Source organism: Schistocerca americana, chromosome X (assembly GCF_021461395.2).
Source record: "Schistocerca americana isolate TAMUIC-IGC-003095 chromosome X, iqSchAmer2.1, whole genome shotgun sequence".
Taxonomy (NCBI): domain Eukaryota; kingdom Metazoa; phylum Arthropoda; class Insecta; order Orthoptera; family Acrididae; genus Schistocerca; species Schistocerca americana.
Window position 1 is genome coordinate 243,701,250 of NC_060130.1, and position 24,139 is coordinate 243,725,388.

Here is a 24,139-nt window from a genome sequence, read left to right on the forward strand (position 1 = left end):
GAATGCAGAAAGTTGAAATAAGTGGTTCTTCTAATGTTAAAACAACAGCTGATTCCTCAAACTGGGGGGCTAACAAGTATGGGGTCCCACAGGGTTTGGTCTTAGGTCCTTTACTGTTCTTGATATACATTAATGACTTACCATTTCACATTGCTGAAGATGCAAAGTTAGTTCTTTTTGCTGATGATACAAGTATAGTAATAACATTCAAAAACCAAGAACTAAGTGATGTAATTGTAAATGATGTTTTTCACAAAATTATTAAAAGTAAATGGCACAACTCCAGTAATACATATAGACTTTGAACGGAAGTCTGTAGCCAAGATAGAATTTTCCAAATTTTTAGGTGTGTCCATTGATGAGAGGTTAAACTGGAAGCAACACATTGATGGTCTGCTGAAACGTCTGAGTTCAGCTATGTATGCTATTAGGGTTATTGCAAATTTTGGTGATAAGAATCTCAGTAAATTAGCTTACTATGCCTACTTTCATTCACTGCTTTCGTATGGCATCATATTCTGGAGTAATTCATCATTGAGTAGAAAAGTATTCATTGCTCAAAAACGTGTAATCAGAATAATTGCTGGAGCCCACCCACGGTCATCCTGCAGACATCTATTTAAGGATCTAGGGATCCTCACAGTAACCTCACAGTATATATATTCACTTATGAAATTTGTTGTTAATAATCCAACCCAGTTCAAAAGTAATAGCAGTATGCATAGCTGTAACACCAGGAGAAAGGATGATCTTCACTATGCAGGGTTAAATCTGACTTTGGCAGAGAAAGGGGTAAATTATGCTGCCATAAAAGTCTTTGGTCACCTACCAAACAGCATCAAAAGCCTGACAGATAGCCAATTAACATTTAAAAATAAATTAAAATAATTTCTAGATGACAACGCCTTCTACACATTGGCTGAATTTTTAGATATAAATTAAGGGGGAAAAAAAAGAAACAACTTAAACATTAGTGTCATGCAATATTTTGTGTAATGTAATATCTTGCACAGACATCTTTTATTAACCTGACACATTCCACATCATTACGAAGTGTCGTATTCGTGATCTATGGAACGAGTATTAATCTAATCTAATCTATAATAGTGAAGGCAGTCAAATGACTTCTGAATGAAATTCTACTCAGTGAGATACCTACATGACAAGTGGCCCAGTTTTTATTTTCAAAACATTAGATAGCTGAAATGCACAACACATGTAATATTATCAAGGTGATTGCACTGGTTTAACCTGTAACTTGCCTGTACCATCTGAGTACATGACTGTACGGTATATCCATCTCAGTCAATAGACTTTGCTGCATAAGGTCTGACCCTGAGATGAATATACCATACTGTGATGTACTCAGATGGTATTATGAATTGTGTTTTATTCATCTCATGATGTACATTTGCAATCCATTTGGTTTGGCAAGCTACAGGTTGAAACAAAGCAATCACTTTGATAAAATTATGTGTGTTGGGCATTTCAGCTATTGGGAAGTCTTCTAATGTTTTCTAAAATAAAAACTGGGGCACTTGTGATGTAGGCATCTGACTGAGTAAAGTTTCATTCAGAAGTTATTTGACTGCCTTCACTATTATAGAGATACTTGGTAAAATCAGGGATTCGCACATACTACCATTGCTTGTAGGGTAACACTGCAATAAATGTGTATCAATGGCACATGAACAGACAGATATTGCAAAATTCTCTAAACATGTGTGACTTGCACAGGCAGTCATCAAGTGAAGCAGGTGTTGTCCTGTTTCTGCTGAGGAACAGAAAATTCAGGAGCTTAAGGTACCAATAAATATTGCCTAGTGTGAAGCTAAGAAACCATTCACAGCACTGCAGTGTCGAGGATTTGCTACTTTTTTTGCAGCGGCTATCAAGAAATTTATTAATAGAACTAGTTTATCCTTATTATGACTTGGCAATTATATAATCACTTCACAGGAAATGAGTTTCATTAAATACTGATTAACAAGATGTTTGTGACTTCCAAACCCATTAGAGAGCATAAAATCACTATAATAAATACTTATTTTATGTATAGCAGCCATGATTAAGGAATGCATGAAATTCTAATCCTTGTTGTCAAGACCAGATGTTGTGCCTACTGTCTCTTCTTTTCTGCTTAACAAATAATATTTACAGGTTCCACGCTGTAATTCGTATCACTGACATATTTAGAAAACCAAAATTCTTATTTAACTGTGATACGTTTATCTTGACACATGAATGACAATGCAGTAACCCACATTAAAAAATTAATTAAATGAAGAACCACGCATTTTTTTTCACGTATACAGTGAAATGTGTGCTAGTGTACATTTTGCAGCAAGTACTTAGTCTGACTTGGAAAACAGTGTAATGAGTCTTTGGCTCTTGTTTCTATGGTTTTGCACAAAACAGAGGTGATTTAGGAAATAAAATGTCAGATAATAATGGGTAACAATGAGTATTTACTCAGCACCAAGTTACACATTTTTCTTGTTGAACAGGGTGAAATCACATAATGCAAAACTTCAATATTTGTTCTTTTGTAACAGCAAATGTGACAAAAATATAATTTAATTTAATTTAATTGTGACTGTGGCAGTGGTTTAAGTTACTGTTTATGAGTTGATAACGGCACAAACCATCATCTTCCTTTAGTACTGATAAACATGGTAGTTCTCATGTAAAATCATTTCGAGCTCTCACAATTTAACAATAGCTTTTCTTACAACAACATTACCCAATTCAATGTTTCACAAAGTCTTTGTAATTTTTATAAAAGATGTGCTGCAGCAGCTTTACCAGATATGTCCCAATCTTAATCCATCTTAACATACACACAGTTCACCTTAAATTACATCAGTCCATGCTTTAAATGACTTATGTTACCCACATCTATATCAAGGCATTGCACTGATAAACATGTGAGATTTATTTTCCCACACAAACTATGCCATTATTTCAAGGAAAAGGAAATAATTAGAGTAATAATCACAAAATGAAAGTTTGGCTTTCATATCCAGCATTTATCCTAAGTACGATCAAACATTGACTTTCACAATCAACGGTGATAAAATAGACCATGTTTGAAACAGTTTGGCATACTTAACAACCCACCGTTGGTCAACATTTTGGTCTCAGTCTTAGTAATGTTCAAAATGATATGCTTATTAAAACACTATACAAACAAAATCTTGGTGTTTAACTTAGCAGTATTGCTTCTTTCCTAGTTCCATCTTCATCAGGACTATTCACCATTTCATAGCTCTAACACTTCCACATCATTAAGCAACCATTATCACTCACAAAGAGACATTACATATCTTACCACAAACAAAATTGATGTAAAAAAAAAAAAAATGCTAACACCAAGGTTTTCTATTTCACCTGCAGGAATTATTATATTGGTTTGCATCAGATGATGATGATGATGATGATGATGATGATGATGATGATGATGATGAGGAGGAGGAGGAGGATGGGGATGAGGATGAGGAGCAGAAGGAGGAAAGTGAAGAAATATCAAACTGTAAAACCATTATCCATTGCCTAACATACGCATGCATGCGCGCGCACACGCATGCACACTCTCTCACACACACATACACACACACTCGCGCATACTCTGAATAGGGCACATACTGTTTACATACAAATATTGCCTGGTTATTTTCTAAATATTTCTAAAATATCACCCACAATGTATGAAGATGATGTATGGTTTTCCTAAATCACACTCCATTATCAGAGATCATGCTTTCTATAAAATTTTTGAGGCTCTTTTGTATGCACAATATATTGTTAATGACTTCCCAAGTGCTCATATTCAGATATAGTGGAGAGATCATGGATCAGTAAAATACAGCATATTGATTGCTGTTAGCATGACAACGCAATTCAGGAGTCTTTACAAATAAATATCCAAAATGCTATATGGAATGTGTGCTTGAAGTACTCCATATGGTGTGTAGAATGGTTTTAATTTTTTTCACAAGACTGCATTTTTTTTCTGTCATCAGCAAACCAATCTTTTTACTACTTCATAATTTCAAACAATTGCACAAGTAAAAAAGAAAGTTGTATGTCACACAATTTTTAAATTAGAAATATTTAAATAATACATACAAAATACTAGAAACATAATACTGTTCACAAAGTATGTCACATACTGTAACAAAACACTAAATGAGATTATGTACCTTTTTTTAAAAAAATAAAAGCAAAGTAATGGAATTCTCAAATGAGATTAGGATAAATCTAAACCATTAACTGAACAAAATCTGCCATATAATTAAAGCTTCCTGACTTAGTCATTGAAGTACAAGCCACAAAAGTATTGAGAAACAAAATAAAAATTATTAAAAATTAAATAGACTATTATTACTTTCACAGGTACAAAAAAGAACATCATCTCAACAGCATTTCAACCATTCACATAGTAAAAATTACTGTCACAGTTACTATCACATACTCAGAAATTTGATTCATTTCATGACTGGTAGTAATACTAACTGAACAAATACTTTTGAAAATCACTTTCACTCAAAATTCACAACATTTCATGAAAATGTTAAAACAACATCACCCAATTAAGCAGACGAAGACAGAAACTATATGACATCACAACAAACTTTTAATCTGGTAGCTTTTGTATTTCATTTAATAGAAAATATTTTTTATAGCATTTAAAAAAACCCTCCTCTGTTTTGCAGTAGTTGGTCATGGGATTAGTCACAATCTGTTACTAAACAAATTGCAATCTTAGAATAGTGTTGACTTTAATGATTCATATATCAATTTTCATTACAGACTCTACATTAAAATCAGGATCAAAACTACCACTTTGGATATCAACTTCTTAAACTACAATAAAGGAAGGTTTAAAAGGGCAGTATTCACCAAATCTAGGAATAGTATCTTGGCTGACCAGTGTAAAGAGTTGTTGGCCATATTTTGATCTCACTTAGACCATCCATTATATAAGCAGCAGTCAAATGAAAACTGAACACCTGCCAAAACATGCAGTCCATGCAACAGGTGGCCCACTGCTGTTAGGTTTTGATACTGTCACCACTGTGGTAGGTGAACGGCATAGTGCCACATCACAGATGCATGTAGTTGTTGAGTTACGACCTTTGATGCTGGCACACTGGTCTAGCTTTTTGTCCAGCTGTTGTAGTATCGTATGGCTAGTGCCTAAGATCTGACTATCCTTCAGACTGCTGTGTAGCAAACATGGCCTGCATACTTCATCACTCACTCCATGGAGTCCAGTGATCACATTCCTTGGGTGGGGAACCACAATCGGATGATGGCTACACTTCAGTGATTTGACTGAGAAAGACTGCAACAGGCTCCATACAGCCTGGACCTTTCACCATGTTATTTTCACGTTTTTGGCAACCTGAAGACAGACATGTAAGGACATTGGTTTCAGTCTGATGAGGAAGCACAAGAGTGGATGCAACTGTAGATCTGTCAACGCCCAATCATGCTCTATGAAACAGGAATTGATTGTCTCATCTACCTGTTTTGAATGGAAACATTCTGTGGTTATGTTCTGACAAGTGTTTGGTTTTCATTTTCCTGCCCATTAACAAAAATGGTGGCACTACATTTCTGTTTTTCCTACCCGCCATTAAAAACAAAGGCATGGAAAGTTACTTTTGCTAACATGTTTTCCTCATATGTAGGTTCTATGTATGGGAAGAAACAATTTTGAGAAGCAAAGAATAATGTCCTATTAATAGCTGTCTACAATTTCTTTGTTAGAATTCTTTTCAGTTTGGGAATATCTCACACCTTCTAATTTATTTATTTATTTTTATACGAGTGATGGCATACATACTGAGACAGTAAAACTGAGACTGTTTCAAAACATAACAAAAAAGTTTTTAAGCGAAGCAAGTGACTCAAATGTGCATGACCACCATCAGTATCTACAGACACTATAAAAACTTTAAGCAAATGAGCATTAATTCATTATCAATTAAACATTTTTACGATTTTCATAGGTGAGACAGCAGCATGAATGGTTCTGCATAATCAGTAGTGCATATACTGAGAAGCTTCTCATAGCCAAATATTTATTTCATATTCAATACCGATGTAGAAGATAAACAAGACAATATCGCAGTTAGTAACTGTGACTGACATGGACCTCTCATGTTTGATTAATGATAGATAACATTCAGGATGGTACCTTATTGGATGCAACACATAATTTTCAAATGGAAAAGAGGATATGTGACACAAAAAAAGACACATGACAAAAACAATGGTGTCTTTCATTTGAGTATAGCTTTATTTATTCTTGAGTTATGACTGATGTTTCTTTCTTACAGCTGATGAGGTTAACAAAAGCCTAATGCATTGAGATTGTCCTGATATCAGGAGAAAGGAGCATCCGTGTTCTTCCAGCAGATTTCACTCAATGTCACTCAGACAGACCACCAATTACCTGCAGTATGGTGGTGACCTGTCTCGCGAAATTCCATTAAACTGGCTCTGTCACAGCTGAACCAAAAACTAGACAGTCAAAAGTGGCTCTGGATGAAGCAACATCAAACACTGTTCTGGCATCTTTCAGTAAGAATTCAAAGCATAGAGCTCACCACATCTTGCAAGAAACTGGGGTCAGCTGTAAATAGCACCCTTACAAAATGCATGTGTTACATCATCTCATTGAGGACAAACCACATCATAGGAATTGGTTTGCAGAATGGGTGACATGTGAGCTGGATGAAAACTGCCATTTCTCCTATGACATATTGTTTACAGATGTAGCTATTTCTATTCAGCTATTTCTGATGCTGGTTAGGTGTCAACCCTCACTGGAGGGATCCATTGAAGGTAAATGGTGCATTGAAAGTGATTCTTTGGTATGAAATATGGGGTTCTCATATTATTGATTTCTTCTTCATTCAGGGTACACTAACAGTACCCCATTATTTGCAGTTGTTACCTGAGGATGTGTTGCCATTGTTGCTGTCTGAAGATGGGACATTTCCAACTTTCTTATAGCACGCTGATGCCTCATCTCGCTACAGTCTAGCTGTCCAGGCATACCCAGATATAAAGTTTTCAAGGGAAGGATACGACATAGAGATCCATGGCGTGTCCACCATCCTTCCTAAATTTAAGTACGTCAGATTTCTCTCTTTGGGACATGTGAATGCAATTGTGTATGTGGTAAGGATCAGAAAACTTGAATGTATTGTTGATACTTGTTATCACATTCTAGTACTTGTGTTGGGTGAAGCAGATTACAACCACCTTATAATGTGCTGACAACACTTTGTGTACATCGCGTGGCCTTCTTGCATTATCACCAGTATTTGCCTTCTTCTATACAAAATGTGGCAAAACTTGAGAATGAATCAAGCTATGTTCAAATGAAAGACACCACTATTTTTTGATGTAATTACCGATCAGTTTGACATATCACATGCCCTCTTTCCATTCGAAAATTACAAGTTGTACCCAAGATGGCGGCTTCCAAAATGGCACCATGTTGGTAACATAACCTTGCAGGTTTTTGTCCTTTCCCATTTCACACAAATTGACTTTAAGTTTAAATTTATGTGCCCATTTTTCATTTATAAGGATGGTTCCAGTCTTATTGACCACCTTGCACTTTTCTGTGGTGGGTGAGTAAGAAGCGAGATCAGCTTAACTGAGTTAAGGGAACTCTGGAATGCACAGGCATAACTAATTATCAAGAGTGGTTCAGCACAGGGTGTCAAATCTGCTGCAAACTGTGACGCAGACAATGAAGATAAATGTAGACTGAGGGAATGGGAAAGAACAGCAGATTAAAAAGGAATGCACACATTACAGATATGAGTATACGATGTAAGTCACTATGGGATTATGATGATTTGTGTGTTTATACGTGTGGCACGAAACATTTGAGAACCACATATTTCATGTGATTTTCTTTGCATTCTTTCTGCATTATTCTCTCTCATTCCCTTTTTTCCAAAAGCATTTACACCATAGGTCACCAACTTCTCACATTAAATTGATTTTGCACAGACTTATTTCATGTACAGGTTGTTTAAACTTATCTACTTAATTTTTTCTCCATCACATTTACCATTACTGGCTCATCTTGGCTTTGACTTTGCCATACTACATATTCAGAACAAACTTATATACACACATGCAAATTTATTTATTTTCCTTTTCAGTTAATAGCTATTAAAAATGGACCCATTTTCTCAATTTTAGGAGCAGACTAAACTACGCAGTAATAGGATATCTCAGAAATTCACTTAACTGTTCAGTCTTGATCATGTCTCACTTAAGTGACAATTAGGTACAAACACTTAAGCACTTTGATTAAAACACAGTAAGTTTATTTATGCTTTCATGACTGTTAAATAATCTGTTATCCACTAGATAAAATTTCATTTCTTTTGGGACATAAATAAATTGAAGCATAGTAAAGGATAACATTGCACATGTATGCCAATAAAATACCAATCTGCAGCAACAGCTAACGCTAACGTTAATGTACTTTAACAATTACGATAGCTCACCAGCAATAAAAAGCACACATACCAGCCTAAAAAATACGGAAAATTATGGTGTGGATAACATATTAACTCACAGTCTTTCAGTACAGCTGTAACAATTAAGTGAAAAACATATGTGCATCCCTTATCTGCATTACAGTCCATTGCTACACAGCCATAAGTTATAATACATTTATTACACACGATAAAAACACAATACTGTTAAAAATCCATATGTGAGTAGCAATTGGAAATTTACAAAACACACACACACGCAGACAGACACACAGACAGACAGACAGAACTCTTACTTCTATTATAGTTCAAAAATTTGTGTCTGCACAACACTGTGTGTCATTATGTAGTTTCTGTCTTAACACAGCAAAACATAAGGTTTAATATGATGACTGTCCTTGGTCATGAAATACAACGATTAACTCTATCATTTGTAAAAGTGTTGCCACAGAACTGGAATAATGATTTACACACCTCTTTAACTGAAGATGAACATGTTTGTTTGGAACAACAGTCTCACCAATGGCAACGTCAAACTGCAGTACACACACAACCTAAACCTCAGAAGATTAACTGGACCATACACTAAAATTTCCATACATGAAACTTCAGTGATGCTGAAAATACTTCCAAATATGGAAACTTTATTTACATAGATTTTACATTTATCAAAAACAGAAACACATACACTTCTGTTTTGGCATTGAAAGACTAGCTCAGTTTTTCAACTGTACATACAGATGATGCTACATTTGTTCCATTTACAAGAGTCTTTGGTGACACAGTCAATGTTTCCTCACTTTTGTGATCACTGTCAGTTGCATGAATGTCCGCAACAGGATTAATAACAGTATATACAATATTCCTACTGTTCACACCAGACAGTTTATTTGTGCCTATCTCTGGAACACTAGAGCTGGAGTTAGCCACTGAATTACTGGCATGAGTTGATAAGTGTTCAACACTATTTAGAGATGAGATGTTTGTTTTTTTCTGTTCCAAGAAAGTAGCTGGACTTAATGTAACTTCATTATTATGAGAAGACCCTGCACTTATTAGACTGCTAATATTGTTTTTTCTCTCATCAACACTGTAGATCTTTGACACAATAGGCCTTCTAGTCCTTCTGTTTTCATCTGACACAGCAGAATCACAGACAACTTCCTTTGTTATAGGTGGCCACAGAAAATCGTGTTTTAAATGCTCCTCAACTAAAAGGTACAATTTGGAAGATTTGTTCTTTCGTGGTAATTCATACCTCAGTTTCTGTATAAATATGTGATCAACAATGAAATATTCAAGGAATGCAGACACAACAAAATTTGTAAGAGCCAGTATCAGCATCAACACCCTATATTTCATGTCAGGGGGGAGCATTAGCTCAAATGAGTCTCTCAGCCATTCAAACGGCCATAAAATCAGATAAACTGTGAACCCAGTCAAAACAACAAATGTCAACAAAAAGCCTACATTACAAAAAATAAATTTTCTGTATGGGGCACCTTTTGAGAAAATAAGAGCAAGTATTATGTACTGAAAGCTTGAAACAGCAAAGAGAGCATAGTTTTCATAACACTCAACACTGCCATCCTCGTCTTCTCTCACACTTGAATTGAATGGCTCAAACCATGGTGCTTGCTGAATAATAAAAAATGATGCACTCTGGAAAGCTGTAACAGTGATTGCTTGTGTTACAAGTGAAAGTACACAAGAAAAGGAAACCAGAGAAAGAACTGGGGGTTGTTTAAATAATGGACCTTCATAAGCTTCTGATCTCCCAAAGAAGAATGCAAAAGTTGTTATAATGAAAAGATCAATATACAAATACTCAATATCTGTTAAGTTACTATCAATTGAATACAGTATCATAACAGACACAAACTGAGTTAAGCTATATGCAGCCATGTACTTAAAGATACCGAAGGAAGTAACCAATGCAGCACGTCCTTCTCTTATCAAGTTAGGTACGCAGGAAATGTTTGCTTCTTTTGATGTGAATGGTGACGCAACTGATGATTCTGCCTCAGAAAGTGATATGCCTGCATGAGCTGCTTTCAGGGCTCCACAGTCATTGGCACCATCTCCACACATGGCTGCACATACACATAAAAAAAGAAAGAAATAAAATATGCTCTGCTAATAAATTTAACAAAAATTTAAAACTATTTTTAAACTACTCATAAACACCACACTAACAGCTCTCTTAATTAAATTTCACAGAATCCTTGTGAAACATAAATATGTACTGAACTGAAGTAAATTTCTCAATGTCACACTTACTCTGCTATTTAAAGACACACACACTTTTTATTTGTGTTCAGTGCCTCCATAACACCAAAATCGTTTGGGTGTGGCATTCAATGGTGAGGTTATTTTTGCTCTAACTAAAATAGTCTAAGGAGTACATCGCTAAAATGGGAAAAGTTTAAAAAAGTATAATATATAAACTCAAGTAAAATCAAACTCACTCTTTCTCATTTTTCACTCCCATACATCTGAACCTTCACAATATCAGTCACACTACACAAAGTGAAAAGCAGTTGTAGTTCAACAGGTCTGGCTAGCTAACTGTTATAAAAAAACAGATTGGATAAGCAGTCTATCCTGATAACACATTACAAACTTCTCCATATCAATTAGTCTCTACCCTCTTGTCTGAATATAAGACACAATTCAGTGCACTGGCTGCAGCTTATTGTCTGCCACTCCCAGTAGCCCTCCAGCTCACTGTACTTCAACAGAATGAAAAAAGCACAAAATGGGGCAGCACATCTACCAACTGATTATCAGTGCTTGCTTCATTGGCTTTCACATTGCTAATTTATTTGTTTGAAGTCCCCTGTGTCCAGTAAATGGACACATTGTTCCCCAGACTTTGTAGGCAGAGAAAAGTGTCCCTGATGCTCTGGCCTTGTTTGTCTGTTGAGTACATAGGTTGTACAGCTCATGGAGCATTCAGAGAATGGGTGAAGATGAGGTATTTCAAAGCACAGATACAAAATTAATCAGTGGAAAATTCAGGATGGAATACTGACAATATTATGAAAAGAATAGATTGCTACTCACCACATAGCAGAGATGCTGAGCTGCAGACAGGCACAACAAAAAGACTACTAAACACGTAAGCTTACGTGTTTAAGTTGTCATTTTGTTGTGCCTGTCTGAGACACATCATCTCAAAAATTTGGTTGGGGGGGGGGGGGGGCAGGGCAGCTCCCCCAATAATTTAAGAAAATTATTAGTTATATTACACTCGGTAAAAATCACAAAATTATGTTGGAATTTTTTATTTTCCTTGTCTGATAATAGTTACCTTTTAAAATACAGTCAGTAATGAGTTAAAACAAATAATTATTATGGTAGTAAGCAGGTAAACTGAAAACTAGTGGTGTGAATCATGACAGTGTTATGGTGCGGATATGGCAAACATTAACTACCTACAGCAAAATCACCATAATTGAGAATCAAAATGTTCAAACTTTCACCTTAAGAAAATGAAGAAATTGTAAACCAGGACTCACTTGTAACACAGTGTTCCAACTGCACCTCTGGTTTTTAACTACAAATACATCAGCGTTTTGACTGCTCACTCACGTACATCAAGATACCATGAGAGTGTTAAGAGAACTGTAACATCTTGAACCATTCTGATCTGCCTACTAACTGTATGTGTTTTCTTAGAATAATGCGATGAAAATTTCACAGAATTCAACCATCTCGTGACATAGTGCAGTTATATGGCAGTGCATTTTCTGTACCTGAGCTTTGAAATGTGAATAGTTCCAATCTACTGAAGTGGTGTTGGGCATGCTGAGGGAATGTACTCATGTTTCCTGCAGCTAAATTAATGGTGTTTAGATGGGTCATGTTGTAATTCTTTCACAGACAGGATGATTGTTTCTAAGGATTGCTGTATTGACTGGATGTAATATGACCAGAAGAACATCCTTACACATGTACACAATTTCTGGGAGGCCACACAGCACAGCACACGTTACGTCCTCTATAATATGGTGTTGAAGTGGCCATACAGTGCACTAAGAATTCGTTGCTAGCTGGAGGACTAAGGCCACAAGCACCTCTAAAATGACTTCTATTCACACCATAGTGCTATTGTACCTATGTCCATCTGTGTTGTGTGATGGTGAGAATAGAATGGTATTCAGTAGCATTCATTGATGATTGCAGAGTCTGTCTACATGTAAGTAGCAGTAGCTTCAGTTTATGTCATAAACTAAGAGAGTGGCATATTTCAAAGCTTATTCGTGCATAGATTCAGCAACTTGTTGATAAAATTTTCTTTCCTCATTTTACCAAACACACAAATATAATCAAGAGGAAAAGAGAAGCAACTAATTTGAAATAGAATAATATTTAGAGTATTATTTCAGTGACATACCGACATAGTATCCAATATCTTGGAGCCCCTGAACAATCTGCTGCTTCTGTTCAGGACTTGTTCTTGCAAATACTGCACCTCTTGCAAGAATTTTGGGAACTGTGTCTTGGAAATAATCTCTCAATATTCCCCAAGACTGACCATCCAAAGCAAACAAATAGTCTGCTGCATCAATGTTGTTGTCATCCTTAGCTGAAATTGCTTCTCCATGAATACTTGTGAGAGACTGTGTGCCACTTGTGTACGTGGAGTCCAGACTGAGACCACTTGTAATACTATTGCTGTTACCAATATCACCACCAACCAGTTCAGTTGTTGACTGGAATAAATAACCAAAGTGACATGATAATCATACAGCCACAATGTGAAGTTATGTAATCAACAATTTACAACTATCATATATAGTACTGACTACTACGTCAAATGCAAAAGCTGTAAAAGTTCTAAAATTAATAGGTGGAGCAACATAATATTAAGTCCCACGAACTTCAGATTATCATGGTTCACAAATTCCTGATATTTTTGTTATGTATGCTTCATAGACAAATGTAAGATTTGTTTTGGATTGCGGACACATGTTAAAATTCTGATCACAACTTTGCAGATACAATTACAAAAATGCAATTTATCTCAATTACTTATAAATAATATCGTACAACTAAGAAGATAATCTATCCCTTTTACAGAAATTTTTTAATACTATAAAAACTCTTATTAGTACGAAACTGTGTCAATACCACTTCAAAGCAGCGCCCTTAAGCTTTTTAAATACCTTGGAACTTTGTTATACAATTAGATCCCCATGTTATAGCAGTTGGTGTCTGCACCTTTTGTGTTATGCCTTTCCTGGTGATACAATTTATCTTAGTGTTATAAACAATCCAATGAAAGGGGTTTGGGTTTGGTGCATGTCTGGAGAACATTATCTGCCATTATGTATAATGCCAATAGTTAAATACGCGGGAGATGGTGTTTCAGTAAGGCTGTGTTTTTTGTGGTTATGGTTCAAATGGCTCTGAGCACTATGGGACTTAACTTCTGAGGTCATCAGTCCCCTAGAACTTAGAACTACTTAAACCCAACTAACCTAAGTACATCACACACATCCATGCCGAGGCAGGATTCGAACCCGCGACCGTAGCGGTCGCACGGTTCCAGACTGTAGCGCCTAGAACCGCTCGGCCACCCCAGCCGGCTTTTGTGGTTATGTGTGGTCCTTTTATTGCACTTAAGGAAACACTAAATGTGAAAGAACATGAACACATTTTACGGCACTGTGTACTGTGTACAGTAGAGGAATAGTTCAGAAATGATTACTGTTTGTATCAACATGGCAGTGTACCCTGTCATGAAGCACCAACTGTGAGGCAATGGTATATGGGCAATAAATAGAAACTCTGTCCACAGGCCCTGGAGGGCCCATCGGTACTGACTGACCACCACGTCATCCTCTGCCAATGGTGTCACTGGATGTGGTATGGACGGGTCTGTGGTCAGCGCACCACTCTCCCAACAGTTGTCAGTTTTTATGACCTGGAGCTGATACTACTTGGGCAAATAGCTACTCAACTGGCATCACGAGACTGAGTGCACCTTCTTCCAGTCCTCCCACCAAGGAAAAATCCCTGGCAGCAGCGAGAACCGAACCCGGGTATGCTGCATGGCAGTCAGCCATGCTGACCCCTCAACTATGTAGGTAGACAGTTTGTCAACAATAATGTTTTTAAAATGAACCAGCCTGCCCAGAGACCCAACCTGAACCAAATAGAACACCTATGCAATGAGTCAGAATGCCAAATTTGTTCCAGACCCCAGCCTCCAACATCATTACCTTCTCTGCTTTCAGTCCGTGAGGAAGAATTAGCTGCCATTCCTCCACATACATTCACGTTAGTGAAAGAGTCCCCATCAGAGTTCAAGCCATCATAAATGCAGTGAACACACATCATATTAATGTCACCAACAGGTGTCCAGATGCCTGAGATAAGGTAGTGTATGCTGACCATTCAGCTCTGAAGTTGGATACTTAACTAGTTTAGTGGACAAATTCGATAAGTTCTAACTGAAGCAACTGTCTGATATTTACTTTGGTAATTTACAAGGACCATAGAAAATCAGTTTAGACTGATGGCTGGCCTGGGACTGCACTGAAAGTGTCCCCAGCAGAGTTCAAGTCATCATAAAGGCAAAGGATGGGCACACCCCATATTTATGTACACTAATACGTGTCTAGATCCTTTTGATCAGACAGTGTCCCTTGCTATTGCACACACTGAGTAGATCATTTATGTACAATATGAACTGTCACTGCCAAACTGTGTCTGAGAGTAAATCAGATCAGACTGTGGCGCAACAGGTAGCTGAATATAACATGCTTGATTTCAATGCCTGCTTCACTACCCGAGCTGTCTGGATCCTCCTCTCCACCATCAGCTTTTCTAAACTGTGCAGATGGAAGTTATCATTACAACACATTCTCTGCTCCTGAAATCATACCAGCCTCAAACTATGGTGACATACTGTCCTCACACCCTCAACCCAACAGTTTCCACCTCCCTGTCCTATCACCTCCTCCATATTCTCATCTCCCACCTTCTTTTTGTGCCACCCTCTGACAATGCACCTGCCCATCCTTCCCCACTCCTCTCCTTCCTTGCCCCCCCCCCCCCTTACACCCACCACCCACTCTCTGCACCCCTCAGCCTCCCAATGCTGTGCCTGTTGGCAGTCTAGTCCCAACACACTCTACCTTATAGCACTCTTCTCTCTCCCTACCCATACGCTGCAATCCTTTCCCCTTCCTTGTCCCTCCAGATTGCTGCTTCCATTCCATGTGACAGTTACATGCTAGTCTGAGCTGCTGGAGATGGCAGTCACGTGTGCATGAGGTGTACTTGCTTGTGTGAATGAATGTGTGTGTTTCTGTCTTTCTTTTTCTGATGAAGGCTGTGGTCAAAGGCTAACATGTAACTGCCCTTTACTTGTGCCTATCTGCAGCTTAATGTCATCTTTACCGTACATAGCACTCTATCTCTTCCTTACAATGGATGTTATCTCAGATGGAGAGTTACCGACATAAGTAGAAGTAACTTCACACACACCACCAGTATGTGTGTTAGGACAATTGCTGTTCATGTTGTATATTAATGGTCTTGCATGTAATATAAATACTTCAGACTTTTTGCAGATGATGCAGTTATTTATTATGAAGTGCTGTCAAAAAGAATTATGCACAAATATTCAGCCAGATCTTGGCAAGATTTCAAAGTGGTGCAAATATTGTCAACTTGCTTTACATATTTAAAAATGTAAATTTGTTCACTTCACAAAATGAAAAAATGTAGTATCCTATGATTACACTATCAGCAAGCCACAACTGGACTTAGTAAACTCCTACAGATACCTGGGTGTAGCACTTTGTAGGTATATAAAATGAAACAGTCACACAGGCTCAGATTGGGGTAAGGCAGGTGGCTGACTTCAGTTTGTTGGTAAAAAACTAGGGAAATGCAGACAGTCTACAAAGGAGATTTCTTACAAATCACTTGCCGAACTCATCGTAGAATATTGCTCAAGTGTGTGGGATGCATACCAAATAGAACTAACAAGGGATACTGAATGTATACAAAGAATGGGAGCACAAATGGTCACATGTTTGTTTGACCCATCATAATGTGTCACATAGAAGCTGAAGAAATTGAACTGGCAGGCACTTTAAGACAGATGCAAACAACCCCAAGAAAGCTTACTCACAATGTTTCAAGTATTCGCTTTAAATGATGACTCTACAAATATACTACAGTCCCCTAAATATAGCTTCCATAGGGATTTGAGGACAAGATTAAATTAATTACAGCAAGAATACTCTTTCTGCACTTCATAGTGCACTCCAAGAATCAGCCCTAATTACTGGTACAGTGGGAAGTACCCTCTGCCATCCAATTCACAGTGATTTGCAGGGTATGGATGTCACATAGATGTATGAATCTCTCACATTCTTTTACTGCCAAACAATGGTCAATGTGACGCCCTCAAAGAATTATTGTATCAACTTGTATTAACAAGGGAATTCACTGTTTCTTATATTTGTGCACCTCTTTGTATTGGGATAAATCAGTCAGTTTGGGCACTGGAGTGGCTAAATGTGCACACAGTAAAATAGAATGTGACCTTGTGGGACAAATGATAAAAAGCATTGAATGCCTGAGAATGTACAGGAAGAACTGTAGGCCCCAAGTTAGGGGAATAATGTAAGAGCAAAAGCCCTTTATAATGCAGATATGACTGATAAACCTGTGAAAAGAGATTTTTAAAAAATTTTTTTCTTTAATAAAATAATATTACTAGGTTTAAATGCCTATTCAGGGATGGTTAAGTAGATGAACCTTTACTTAGTTTTATCATGTGTGTGTTCTTAGAAATTGGCTACATTAAACAGATAATTAGCTGGGTGCATCCAGTAGACACAGCTAGGTGTTATGAAGCAGTTAATAAGGGAAACGTGCAATTCACATTAAGTTTAAGACACCAGGGTGTAGGTATCACTTTTCAGGGTTGCTGGAGAAGAGGCTGGAGGTAAAGCTTCTGTAGGATTGGGGAACATCACATTCTCCAGCTCATCAATCACACCTCATGACAGAGCGGTTAGTGGTTTTGTGGATGAGACGGGTGTCTGTCTTTTGGGTCTATTTCTTCTTCTTTCTTCAATCTCAAGATCATTGATCTTTATTTTCCTTTCTTACTTCCCTTACTTCACTCCTTCCCGCTTCATATGTTCTATAGCATGAACCCTTTTCTTTACCAATAAATTTCAAAACTCGTTTCCGTGATATCCCAGAGTTTATGCATTGACTCGAAATTCTTCTTCTACAAGCCTCTCAGACAGTGTTTTGCTTGCAATAATAATTTTTTCTATAAAAAGGCATTCAACATTTCTTTATCATTAACATTTTTGTCTTTAATGGGAAACAGAATGAAGTTGGACTAATATATAACAACAAATTAGTAACGTAGTAGTAAGGAGTCAACTATAGAAGAAATAATCTACAATTTAAGGTAGATGTCATATGTCATACCATCTTTCTTGTTACTCATGTCATGTTGATAAGGGGGTGAGATAATTAGCTGGGTGCATCCAGTAGACACAGCTAGGTGTTATGAAGCAGTTAATAAGGGAAATGTGCAATTCACATTAAGTTTAAGACACCAGGGTGTAGGTATCACTTTTCAGGGTTGCTGGAGAAGAGGCTGGAGGTAAAGCTTCTGTAGGATTGGGGAACATCACATTCTCCAGCTCATCAATCACACCTCATGACAGAGCGGTTAGTGGTTTTGTGGGGGGGCGGAGAGGACTAGAAAATCCCGCTTACCATCAGTAAATGCAAGGTTGAAGTTATGATCCATTAAAATGGCTAGTTAAAAAGAAAAAAAGATAAATAAATAAAGAGTGAAGAGTTTTATTAGCTGTTCAATAATGGAAAATCAGAGGTCAGCTGTTTAGTTAGCGATGGACACCATCTACATAAAAGTTACTTGCAATTACCATCGGAGAGTAATTAATGATTGTATAAAGTATGCCTGGTTTCAGGGCAGGTAATTGTAATGTTCATAAAGAAAAGTACATTTCACACAAACCAATGCATGGAAAAAAGCAGGTGTGCTGCTCATTTGAAGTTAGTAATATTTTTTTAAGAAGCAGCCATGGGCTAACAGAAGATTATAAGAAATGCATTGGAAATAACCAGAAATTTAGGTTTTGATTGGGATATGAGAAAGAATGAAGATGGTTTCTGGTGATATGTTATATAAAGGTGAAGTTTGTTTCCAAGAGAAAATGGTGTTCATATTTATGAGCAGTGTGACAGAGGAAATACAATGGGTAAATGTACCACAAAAGGAGGACCTACACCTGTTTAAATGGTTAGGGACAGACTTTGGAGGTGGAAATGACGGATTTATGTTTCATAGTAGACATGATGGCTACTCTTGGCAAAATCAAGAGAGCAAAATCGATGGAAAACTTTTAATAAAATCTAGCTACCATCTTATCTACAAAGTGTGATCCATAAGTAATGTGACCAAATTCATAAAAAATAATTTATTGAATATATTCATACAAACAATAAAAAATTTTCAAAATAGCATACTGTTGCATCAATACACTTGTGGAGGCAGTGTTTCCATGCCTGGAAGGCATCCTGGAATACCTTTTCCAGAATGTCCTTTAGAGCTGATGTAACATGCGCCTGGATGCTTTCAATCGTGTCCCAATGTTTTCCTTTCATGACTCCTTTTAACTGAGGAAACAAAAAAAAGTCAGCAGGAGCCAGGTCAGGACTGTAGGGAGGCTGGGGAACCAATGGGGTCTTGGTCCTGGCCAGGAGGTCGTTGACAATGAAGGCGCTGTGACTCGGCGCGTTGTCGTGGTGAACTTTCCACATGTCCTTGATGTCGCTTTGGCAGCGCAAGACCCTCCTTTTCAGTCTTTTGAGCACTTCCAAGTAGAAAGCTGAGTTCACTGTAGTCCCGGTAGGTACAAATTCATGACGGACAATACCTCTGACGTCAAAGAAGACAATGAGCATGGTTTTGATCCTGGACTTGCTCATGCCTGCCATCTTGGGACGGGGCGATGATGGGGTGTGCCACTCTGAAACCTGCCTTTTTGTCTCAGGGTTGTACTAAAAAATCCACAACTCATCACCAGTGATAACTAAGTTTAAAAAATGAGCATCATTTTCACACATTTCCAACATTTCTCAGCACCGAAGCACTTGCATGTGCTTGTGTTCGTCGGTCAACACTTTTGGGACGAGTTTGGCACACACCTTTCTCATGTTGAAATCTTTGGTCAAAATGTGGAAAACGGTTGTTTTTGACATGTTTGGAGTTTTTGCTGTCAATTTAAGGCTCAACCATCTGTCAGAGTTCAAACAATCGTGCACACGTGTCACATTTTCGTCGACTCGTGCGGTTGATGACTGTCCACTGCGAGGTTCATTGGTGATCTCCTCTCGGCCCTCCATGATCGACCTGTGCCATCAGAAAACTTGTGATCTGGACAAGCAATCATTCCCAAAAGCATGCTGAAGTAATGGAAACGTTTCGGTGGCAGACTTCCCAAGTTTAATGCAAAATTTGATAGCGTACCGTTGCTCTACAGAATGATCCATTGTGCCATATTACATAAACTCAAAATGGGGTTGACAGAAACCCACATCCTGACTCTCTGGCAGCTCACTGCCGAATGAGACAAAGAGCGTTTTGAAGCTAACACCCCCCTGTGGTGTACCATTGCATCAGAAAAAAATTGGTCGCATTACTTATGGGATGCACTCTGTGTACTGTTTTTAGTTCACCCATGTAAATTCTAAAGTCATAGCTTCAGTTATTATGCAAGGACCTCCACTGTGGTGTCAAAACACCAGAAATGTTCATCTGCGAATTTTGCTGAATTCTTTTGTATATTTGTTGGGTACATAGTTCCGCGTAGTCAGCACGTACACAACTTTCCCACTAGAGCGCGCCCCGCTAAGCAGACAGCGCAGGCGCAGTGCTCATCTGTCTCTGCACTACGAGATGGCGCTGCCATACAGACAGATCAAAATCTGCTTCCGTCGATCCGCGTATTAATATGTAATGCAGCCAATGAAATTGCTGCTAATGTAGAACCTTTTCTCCTCACGGATCACACTCGCGCAGTGATACATGAATGCGCGAGGTATTATAACGAGTGGACAAACCTCCGATCAGTCAGTCTATATTTGTCTGCATCAGTCTGTACAAGTCTGCATTAGTCTGTACCAGTCTGTGCGAGTTCTACATTTGTCTGTACCAGTCTATAGTCAAGTTTCAGTCTGCACCTAATAAGATTACCATATTCCTGTACATAGCCATGAAGATAAATGTATAGACACTTTTGTCAAGTATCAGAGATGTATGTGAGAATTAGATTAACGTACCAGTACCAAAGGAACTTCAGATTGTCAATTGTAAATAGCATCCAGAACCAAGTTAAGTAATTTTTATGCTTGTTATTATTTTAATAAATGTGTGTGAAAATTAATCAAGTTCTGTTTAAAATTGGTCACCGTCAATCTGCTACTCTAAGCATGCAAGTGGCATTTCTATCATCTGACCTAACGGCAGAAGATAAACATGCCACGATAAGACCACGAGACATATTGCTGACACTCACCTACTTCGTTAGAGCGACAAGTCAAATAATCTGATGGTGATTGTACTGAAGGTCTTACAGTAAGCACACCACAATATTACATCACAATTAATTAACTTTCACATACTGCTATAACAGTGTAAACAACATGTGGAAATTACTTCAGTGTGATGTCAGGTACAAAAGAAACCAGCAAATGAGGGTCCTTACATAACAACTGAAGTTTGGTATGAGAATGAATAAAGTTTGTACATTGGTGCAGTAGAAATGTTATTAATAAAACAGTAGGTCAATTTTACAATTAAAATTTTTGTAGACAGATTTAGAAATGTGAAGGAATAGAAAAGGTTGTTGTTTTTGAAGGATATTTTTGATGACTGAGTTGTGAGTGATGTTATGTAACACAGCTAGTACTGGAAGATTTGCAAATATGCATTTTTTAAAATAGACTGTTGAAAAAATGCAACACCCTCAAGAAAAAGGTCATTTTATTGACAAGTGTGATGACATGTAGTCAGTCATTATAGAAATATGCGACAATAAATTCAGACCAAATGAAACACATGTCGCAGTAAAATGTGCCCAAACTGTTCCATCAATACACAGTGTACCATCCTCTGGTGGTAATGCAGGCAAACAATCATAAAGGTGCCAAATGACTCCTGAAAAGCTTGTCCCAAGCATCTTGCACCATTTGTTGCAATTTCACAGTATTTCTTGCAGGCCCTGTAGAACGAGTAAGTTCCCACTTCATCATGTCCCATACATGTGCAATTGGTGAGAGATCCAGTGTTCTTGCTGGCCAGTGCAGTTGTACACCATGAAGAGCACACTGCATTGCAACTGTTGTATGTGGATGTGCACCATCCAGCTGAAAAAGCACACCACCTTCCCGTCGATGAAAAGTAAAAGCACAGGGATAAGAGTTTGGGCAATGTAGTGGTCACGGATTACTTCCTCGGCAGAAACACCAAATTGGACTGGGAGTTGTAACTGATGACCCCTCACACAGTGAAGCCTGGGATGGGACTTCTGTGTCACGGGCAAATACACTCTGGAATAGACAGCTCACCACGTCTACACAATGCACCACCCATCACTCATATACAGACAGAACCTACTCTCATCACTGAAGACAACACAGTGCTATTTCACTCACCAGTCATGTCTTTCACAACACCAGAGTAGCCATGCTCTGCAATGTCATTGTGTCAGTGGTAGACTGGCCAAACGCTCATGTGATCTTAAATCTGCTGCAAGCAGATGGTTCCCAATGATCCCTGATGACACAGCAGGTGCAAGATGTGCCCAGATTTCATCCCTAAATGATATTCAGTCAGCCATTGCTGTTTATACAAAGTGTCAATTCTGATGTGCATCTGTACTATGCAGACATCCAGAACCTGGTCTACAAGTGTGAGGATGTTCCGCAGACCACTGTTGAAAGCAGTGACACCAGTATATTGTGTTCAACATGTTCAGAAATCCATCGATATGTTCAGCCAGCTTCCAGCAGGCTCACAATGCGAGCCCTTTCAAATGGCTGAATCTGTTCAATACGAGAATGTACTCACTGATGGGGCATGGTTGTACCCTAGAATGAATGTTGCAAACACTGTTCACTTTTATGTTCAGCACATTTTCTGCACGCAAAGTCAAAACTGAAGGTGCAAAGACAGACCTCCTGAGTACCATCTGATCACCAATGACTGAGGCAAATGAATCACTAACACAAAAACTCCTCAGTATGCACATATTTTGCCTTGGTGCCACTGACCACAGTCCTTGAGAGTGTTGCTTTTTTCCCTGCGGTGCACATATTTCAGCATTAATGGGAAGATAAATTGAGACAATGCCCTATTGATGTAAGAGAGTTCATGTAAAAAGAAGCAAAAAATATAAAGTATCTGAAATATGTTCAGCACAGTAATTCCCAAGGGGTAACGAAATCTTATTCTTGCCTGTTGTAAGAATGTAAGGATGGTTAAGAGATAGAAAAAGGAAATAACTGAGGTGTCTGTTTAGTAAACGTGTTGATAGTAGAAGGTGGGATAAAAAAAGCTATTGTGTGCCATGTATGATGTACCAAAACAAATATAAAATAATATAACTATTACATTGGTTACTTACTTGTGAATAATTTGAGGAACCAAAATGCAATACTATACTTGTCAAATATAAAAATATGCAATGACTTTTACAATTAAACTTTGCAAGTACACATAAATATACGAAGAATTTAGGAATTAAATTATGAACACAAACAGAAAAGCTAAATATATGACTTGCTAGTCTCCTAGTGCTACACCAAAAAGGGATGAGTTGTGCCCAAACAATCTCGAATGTGGTTTAAATTTCTATCTCAGTGGAGTTGAGTTTCTTGTCTACTGTGACAAATACACCACCTCCATTTACCATTAGCCTATTCTTCTGATATACACTTAAATTTTCCCCAAGAACCTCACTGCTATTAACTTCCATGTTTTAACCATATACCAAGTATTATCTGAGCTCACACATGTTCTGGAGCACTTCATGCTCTAGTACCATGTTGTGAATGCCATAGCTGTTTATTACTAGGATTTTAATACTCTGGCCTGTAGGCCTTTGGATCTTTGGCTAATATTTCCAGCTCTCCAACAGCTGCTGTTTTCTGGACTGGATGGAGAATTCCCCCCACAGAGTCAGCTACTTGGCTGATGTGTAGTGCACACTTGACCCATTTACGGGGACCGTGTGTTTCTCAACCACATGGTGCAAGTTTAGGAAGTTGTAGCCAAGCTTGTCACAGAACTTTTGAAGTCACTGCTTCAGTCCTTCCACTTGTGTCAGAATCAGAGGTCCATGATCAGTTCCAGGGACAATACTGCAAACTGTGAGCTTCGTTGAAATTCTGTACACTACACCACTCTTCTCAACCTTCTCTGTCCATCTTTGGAATGATCCAAGTATGACCTTGGAGACCAGATGAAAGGTATTGTTTGATCCAACATATGCAACGATTTGCAGATGCTGCACCATGCTCCC

General features: G+C 37.9%; 1 protein-coding gene across 1 annotated transcript in view; it reads right to left on the minus strand.

Moving 5' to 3' along the window:
- Nucleotides 1–2,448: 2,448 nt before the first annotated feature.
- Nucleotides 2,449–24,139, minus strand: part of LOC124554709 (polyamine-transporting ATPase 13A3) — a 186,329-nt gene continuing 164,638 nt past the window's right edge. The window contains exons 17-18 of the mRNA XM_047128348.1: nucleotides 12,937–13,255; nucleotides 2,449–10,630 (exon numbers count right to left, since the gene is read on the minus strand). Coding sequence (XP_046984304.1) covers nucleotides 9,249–10,630; nucleotides 12,937–13,255 — 1,701 coding nt within the window. The 3' untranslated portion in view covers nucleotides 2,449–9,248. The remainder of the gene's footprint in view (nucleotides 10,631–12,936; nucleotides 13,256–24,139) is intronic.